This window comes from Labrus bergylta, chromosome 13 (assembly GCF_963930695.1).
Source record: "Labrus bergylta chromosome 13, fLabBer1.1, whole genome shotgun sequence".
Taxonomy (NCBI): domain Eukaryota; kingdom Metazoa; phylum Chordata; class Actinopteri; order Labriformes; family Labridae; genus Labrus; species Labrus bergylta.
Window position 1 is genome coordinate 19,386,370 of NC_089207.1, and position 7,569 is coordinate 19,393,938.

General features: G+C 43.6%; 1 protein-coding gene across 1 annotated transcript; it reads left to right on the forward strand.

Annotated features, from left to right (window-relative positions):
- The first annotated feature begins 425 nt into the window (after positions 1-425).
- ddx18 (DEAD (Asp-Glu-Ala-Asp) box polypeptide 18) lies at positions 426-7,566 on the forward strand. Its single transcript, XM_020626674.3, has 14 exons — positions 426-584; positions 1,034-1,213; positions 1,305-1,457; positions 2,150-2,285; positions 2,634-2,734; positions 2,886-3,085; positions 3,187-3,301; positions 3,968-4,107; positions 4,207-4,368; positions 5,317-5,469; positions 5,679-5,792; positions 5,924-5,980; positions 6,090-6,267; positions 7,180-7,566. Exons 1-14 carry the CDS (start codon positions 479-481, stop codon positions 7,320-7,322), a joined length of 1,938 nt encoding a protein of 645 aa, XP_020482330.1. The 5' UTR covers positions 426-478; the 3' UTR covers positions 7,323-7,566.
- Positions 7,567-7,569: the final 3 nt, after the last annotated feature.

Here is a 7,569-nt window from a genome sequence, read left to right on the forward strand (position 1 = left end):
ACCTATGGGTCTGAAATAAAGATATAGGCCTAAAGTTGCCTAAATAGGCCTATTTTCCACTGCAGTTTAACATTAATGTCATTCATGAAATGTTTGTAGTTTCTCTCGGTGTTCATACGTCAAACAATACAAATACAAATGTGTGAATGTGACTAATAGCCTATGTGAGTTATTGTATGAACGTTTACTGTCATACAGATAATGATAAAAAAAAAATCAGGCAGGAGACATAAACATAAAAAAAATAAAACATTTTTAAGTCGTAAATCAGATAATTTATGTTGATGCCATTTATTTGTATTTAATTCTGAATGTCTCATCATTTGTCCGCTGCCAGATAATTCTCTAGGGATTTATCTACTCCTGAACATATGCGACTTGCGAGGTCCTTGGTGTTTTTACTCAGGCAGTTCAGTTTCTTTCCCTCGAGGGGTCCTGAACATCACGGACGTACACACGTGTGCAGTCGGCAGTCACCATGGCGGACCTACAGATGAAGCTTCTGCGCAAGAAAATACAGAAAAGAAGCGAAAAGAACAAAGAGCGAAAGCTATTAAAGACGCAAACAGAAGAAGAGGAAACCGGTATGTGTTGTAATTAAAAAACATTCGCTTGTAAATGCTGTTTTTTGATTCTGTATTTCTGAAGCGGACTCGTACGCAGCGTGCTAAGCTAGCTGCCTAAGCTAATCACGGCATGAAGTTAAATGATTTTAAAATACACATTAAACGTTGAAGTGAAGAGATAACGTCACATTATAAGTATTATTTATGATGTGGATGTTTCCGTGATGTGTTCATGGTTATTGGACGTAATAAGATATCGTAAACATTTAGCGAGCTAGTACTGAATCACCTAAAGTTGAAGATCTTTATAAATATGTTACAAAGCAGACAAAAAAACTCCAATTGTATGACCTCAGACCGAGTTATTTAAAGAAAACAAACACATTTAACGATTAGGATACATTATTAGGAACTGGTAGCTCATATATTTTTTCCCCACATGTGACGTGTTTAAATGTTTTTGACAGTAAACTCAAACGGGCTGAAGGAGGAGTGTTGTGAGGATCCAGACACAGAAATCGAGCCCAAGAAGAAGCAGCAGAAGAAGAAGAAGCAGATTGAGAAAGCAGACGAGGGGACCACGACAGAAGAATCTTCTCAAAAAAAGAAAAAGAAAAGAAAACTCGCCGACAAAGCTGAATCACCAGGTAACAGTAGGAGGAGCCTGCAGACTGTGATTTAACAAAACGCAACTTTTCTTTATGATGGTTAACTTCATGTTTTAAATGATCATTTCAGCTGAAAAGAAGACCAAAACAATGAAAGACGCAGATGATGATGACGAAGATGAGGAAGATGAGGAGGAGGGAACAGCAGTAGCAGATGAAGATGGGGAGATGTCTGCAGATGATGAAGAGGAAGATCTACCTGAATTACCCTCTGGCCTGACAGGTACTGAGCATGGTTGACTTGTTACTTTGAGGCATCCGTTTTTTTGCTAATTTATTTTCAAAGATATCTTTTGGGGCTCTTTATTAGATATTAAAGAGACGGGAGATGTTGGGAGAGGAGAGAGTAGTGGGTGAAATGCAACAGAGGGCAGATTCAGAAACAGGATCGCTGCGACGAGAATTACAGCCTCTGTACATGGGGTGCGCGACATATCCGCTAGGCCATACGGGCGCCCCATCAGTTTGATTTGTAGCGAGGATGCTGCTGAATACAATGAGACATTGAGCAGCTGGATCTCTCTATCTGCTGAAGTTTAGTTTAGTTTGTCATCCAAAGAATGTTATTTTCTCCCTGCAGCTTTGTTGTCTTGCTGCTGCGTTCATTCACCAGGTTTATTAGTCCGTTATGTCTACTATTCAGATTTAAAACTCAGACTTAAGTCGAGCCGTTTTGCCTTCATGTGTTGCCCTTTCAGTGTTCCCATCATGAATCGGGTGTCAGCGAAGGCATACAGTGAGACTTGTGGTTGTCTTTTGGAGGGTCGTCTGCGATCCTCCTGTCAGGATCAGCCACAAGGACACGTTCCACTTACCATGATTTTCCAGATCAAAATGAACTTGTATCAATACATCCAGGTTATTTGTTTGGTTAGTTTTTTGGGGGGCTCATGACTTCCTGTTTTTTTTCCACAGGTGCGTTTGAGGACACGTCGTTTGCCTCTCTTGCTGAGCTGGTGAGTGACAGCACGCTGAAAGCAGTGAAGGAAATGGGATTTGAACACATGACTGAGATCCAGCACAAAAGTATTCGTCCCCTGCTGGAGGGAAGGTGAGTCTCAGATTCTCCGGGGTTGTCAAAGTGAGTTTAGTGAAGTTAAAAGATGTCAAACAAAGTCTGCATACGTCTGTTTATACCGGATTTTACGCTACTCATCATCAAAATCTTTTTATTTTAATTTTTGGTTACATACCCGATTAGTTCAGGTTTTAAAGAAAATCATTTAATATTACTCCTACGTTGATATATCCACCGGCAGCTCTTGTCTTTCATATTGCAGAGATCCAAGAATCAAAATAACTGTGACATCCTCAGAACTCAAACAAGATGTTTGACTTCATCACAATCATGCATTTTATAAAGAGCCTTAACAAATGTGTTTTCTTTTCTCTCCTGCAGGGATGTTCTGGCTGCAGCCAAGACAGGAAGTGGTAAAACGTTGGCCTTCCTCATCCCGTCTATAGAGCTCATCTACAAACTCAAGTTCATGCCCAGAAACGGTATTCCTTGTTTTCTACCTGTCCACAATATTACCTGGCTTAAGCACTTTCCCACTGAGGGGCGTGTTTGAACAGATTTCAGAGGCAGCGACATTTGAAGAGGTGCATGTGTGCACACCGCTTAAATCTCACTCTCCTGTTTTCCTCTCAGGCACTGGTGTAGTGATCCTCTCCCCCACGCGTGAGTTGGCGATGCAGACGTACGGCGTGATGAAGGAGCTGATGGCTCACCACGTGCATACCTTTGGTCTGATCATGGGGGGCAGCAACCGCTCTGCTGAGGCTCAAAAACTCGCTAACGGCGTCAACATCCTGGTGGCCACACCTGGCCGTCTGCTGGACCACCTCCAGGTGAGATTTATATATTCACATGGTGAACATGCTCTATGCTTTAATACATAAGACAACATTTTAAACCAGAGACTTGTTTTTTTTTGTGTTTTTTTTCTCAGAACACCCCTGGATTCATGTACAAGAACCTGCAGTGTCTGATTATCGATGAGGCCGATCGTATCCTTGAAGTCGGCTTTGAGGAGGAGCTGAAGCAGATCATCAAACTGCTGCCTAGTACGTATCTGTTGTTCCAAACCTCTCTTGTTTTTGTATATTTTAGTTTAGGCAAGGGGACAATAAAGGCAGATGTTTTTAAAATAATGGTCAGGATCGGTTCTTTCCCACAGCATACCATGGAGTTTCATACTTTCAGTTTAATAGAAATCAGTATAACCAGAGCCTCCATTCTGTATGCAACAGGAAGATAAGGTTTGTGCCCCTCAGTTACTCTGAGACTTCTAGAGAACCGTCTAATGAAAAAAAACCTTTTCTTATGTGAGGCCATTTATTTGATATAAGGGATTAAGGTTTTCAACTGATGTCAAATGTATGTTTAGGCTGTAAAGGCTCAAAGGATGGCAAGTATCTTAAACTATTCCAGGATGTGACAACATAAAGGACAAAGACAAAAAGAAAAACGAGATCATTCCTATTGCAGAGCTTTAAGGAGTTCAACACTTCCTGCTCTGGGCCCCTGTGGTCAAGTGTTTGGTGCACGCGCTCCACGTTCACAGGCTTGGGTCCTCAAGATCGGGCGCCCTGGGTTCGACTTTCCCCACTCTCTCTCTCTGGTTTCTGACTGTCTTATCTCTAAAATAAAGACATAAAAGGCCCAACGGTAAACCTCCTGCTCTCTCTGTGACTCACTGTGTGTCGTCTCCTGCTTCTGTTTCTCTCCAGAGAAGAGACAGACGATGCTGTTTTCGGCCACTCAGACCCGTAAGGTGGAGGACTTGGCTCGAATCTCCCTGAAGAAGGAGCCTCTGTATGTCGGCGTGGACGACAACAAAGACAACGCCACAGTGGACGGCCTGGAGCAGGTCGGCTTTCTTTCTGTTCTGTTCTGCAGGTGTCGCGCTGAAAACGTTTTCTCCTGGAACGTCCTAATCCCTCTAAACCGATCTGTGTTTGTGTTTCAGGGTTACGTCGTGTGTCCGTCAGAGAAGCGCTTCCTGCTGCTTTTCACCTTCCTGAAGAAGAACCGCAAGAAGAAGCTGATGGTCTTCTTCTCTTCCTGCATGTCGGTGAAGTTTCACTATGAGCTCCTCAACTACATCGACCTGCCTGTGATGGCCATCCATGTAAGAGACAAAAAATGAGATTCTGTTCGTCTGAAACCACAAACGCAAGTTATCAAGCGCTCGCCTTGAAGCCTCTGTACATCCACACAGCTGTTTGAAAACATCTGTCCGATTAGACCAGGACATGCTGAGAAGAAAGCACCAACAAGTATGAAAACAGGTCAACAAGTCCTCCCTCCCCAGTCTCCTCAAAATGTACAGGGTAGTGGAGCTGTCAGTCAAACAAAGTTGTTGCAATTCTCCAACAGCGCCGCAACGAGGCTCAGCCTGTCATTACAACTTAAAAAATTCATATTGATTCCACAATGGTGTGATACTGGTGTCCCGGTCTGTGAATTCACATTTCCTTAGAGAGAGCACGGCACAGAGGGAGCTTCTGGTGCACACACACACATCACCGCGCTGATTCAGTCTCGCCCTTGTCACGCCGACAGAGGGGGGGGGGGGGGGGGGGGGTCACGTTGTCGTCCCCTTTTTACACCTCCCAGCCTTCATATTGAAGGTGAAGCGTCACAGTAAATAACTCGCTTTGAGACGGCACTCTGATTAGGACTCCTTAGAAGACGTCCAGTCATGGTCTCGATCACTAACACCTGTATGGATGTTCAGAGGCTTTAACAGGCTGAGGAGGTGACCTCCCACAACATAGGAGTAGCTTGTTTACCTCAATCAGAATTTATTTAGAATGTATTACTGTAAATATTATTTATCTTATTTTTACCTCATTTTATTTGATCTATTTTACCTTACCTTATTTTGTTTGTATTGCACCGCGGGACGGAGACACTGATTCCACTGTGTGTCTGGAATATTTTGAAATTGACAATAAAGTTGACTTTGACTTGACCTGTTACTTTGCTTGTGTAACTGTCATGTAACACAACTTTATGAAAGTTTCTTTAAGTAAAGCTGCTGTAATGTTGAAGATTTTCTCATTGTGCTTCACAGGGTAAGCAGAAGCAGACCAAACGTACCACCACCTTCTTCCAGTTCTGTAACGCTGACTCAGGGATCCTGCTGTGTACCGACGTGGCCGCTCGAGGGCTCGACATCCCCGAGGTGGACTGGATCGTCCAGTACGACCCCCCTGATGACCCCAAGGTATCAACATGGAACAACGGCTGAATAATTCATGATAAAAAATGCATCGTTTATCTCTCAAGTCTTCAAACGAGACCGATTCCTCAGTGACTCAGATTTGAAAACTTTCAGTCTTGGAGCCACTTGACGACTTTAAAGGTCTTATTTTTAGTTTTGGAACTAAGGCACAGAGTATGACTCTCACTTTAAGCTGCTCTTTGCGTCCACAGGAGTACATCCACAGGGTGGGCAGGACAGCCAGAGGCATCAACGGCAGAGGACACGCACTCCTCATCCTGCGACCAGAGGAGCTCGGCTTCCTCCGCTTCCTCAAACAGGCCAAGGTGACCGTCTGAAAGTGTTTGAGTTTAGATCCACAACCTTTCACTGAGTTTGCTTTGTCCTGTCATTTATAGAACATGTATGCTATACATGTCATTTTGATACACAACTTCTCGTGTTTTTCCCCCCCCAGGTCCCGCTGAGTGAGTTTGATTTTTCCTGGAGTAAAATCTCTGACATCCAGGCTCAGGTATGAAACCTTAGATCGATGTGAAGACATGGAAGCAGCTTCGTCGTATCTGTAAATGTTTGGAACGATCTCTTGAGTCTCACCTCGGCCCCGTTCTTTTGCTCGTCAGATGGAGAAGCTGATTGAGAAGAACTACTATCTCCACAAGTCGGCACAGGAGGCCTACAAGTCGTACGTGAGGGCTTACGACTCCCACTCGCTCAAACAGATCTACAGCGTCAACACCCTCAACCTCCCCATGGTGGCGCAGTCTTTTGGCTTCAAAGTTCCTCCATATGTTGATCTGAGTATCCTTTACAATGGTCGTAGAAAAACGATGATGGGTTTAAATGTCAAATACACAGATATGCTATTTTTTGGGGGGCCAATTTTGACTTTATTTGTAGAAAGCACAGCTGAAGAGAGAGTAGGGAATACATGGAGCACTGGGCTGAGACCTGATTCATTGAAAAAAGAACAGCTGCTTTGATGACTCTATCGTCTGTGCACTGGGGGCGCCAGACTAACGAGTTTCCCCACGAGCGCTACTTTTTGTTAGTCTCAAGTCAAATCAGTCATCTTTGAGTACTTTCTTGTTTCTTTCTTGCAGCCTGAAAATCAATTCCATTATGATGATTTGGCTCTCAGTTCAAGGGGTTACTGCCCTTTGTGATGTCACAAAGCAGGGCTCAAAATACGCCGCACCGTGGCGGATCTCCAGCGTGAGAGGAAAAAACGAATAATAAAAATAATTACACGTGGAAATTTGTTACGGATGCCCTCAATGAGGATCGAGTCAATGGAGTTCACCTACCAATGTTCTGTGAATAACGCAGCTCTCATTCTCAACCGAATCAACGTTGCTAGCCAATCAGAAACAGAGTAGGGTGGGTTTTGGCAACACTGGAACTGTGGGATACAGCATGTTAAGCTAGGCATTTAGGACAGATGATCAAGTAGGTGCTCGATGTCCCTCAGTCTGTACGCCTTAAAACATGTCGCAGGTCAGCACACTATGAAGGTGACGAGAGAGAGAGAGAAAATCTCCAAACGGCCTGTTTGAGCACACATTTTCTTAAAACTGGGGCAGGCTAAAGATGGACTTTTCTCATGATTGGGAGGGTTTGTAGACAGACTAGAGACACATTTTAGTGTATTTTGTATAATATGTGACTTTTCTTAAGGTTCTGTTTTTCCCTTAACTGAACTCTTCCCTCCAGACGTCCACAGCAGTAAAGGATCAAAGCTGCAGAAGCGAGGAGGTGGAGGCGGGTTCGGATACCAGAAGTCCAACTTTCACAAATCCAAAGTCTTTAAACACGTCAACAAAGGAAAAGGTGACAAGAGGCAGTTCAGCCGCTGAAGCCTCTTGACACAAGGACTGATTCCTCTTTCTGTGTATTTAAAGAGCGGCTCTTTTATTACATGAACTTCCTGCTTCCAACAGGGTGCAGAGACATCGTTAGGGCCCTGCTTTATCCTATCAGATGTGTCCATGTATTCTGTAAATGTAAACATTGTAGAGGTAGAAGAGGCTTTAAGAAAAAGGCTTAATTTTCTATCTTTTCTTCTCCTGGTTGTTGTATTAAATCTCTCATGACTTTCAATGC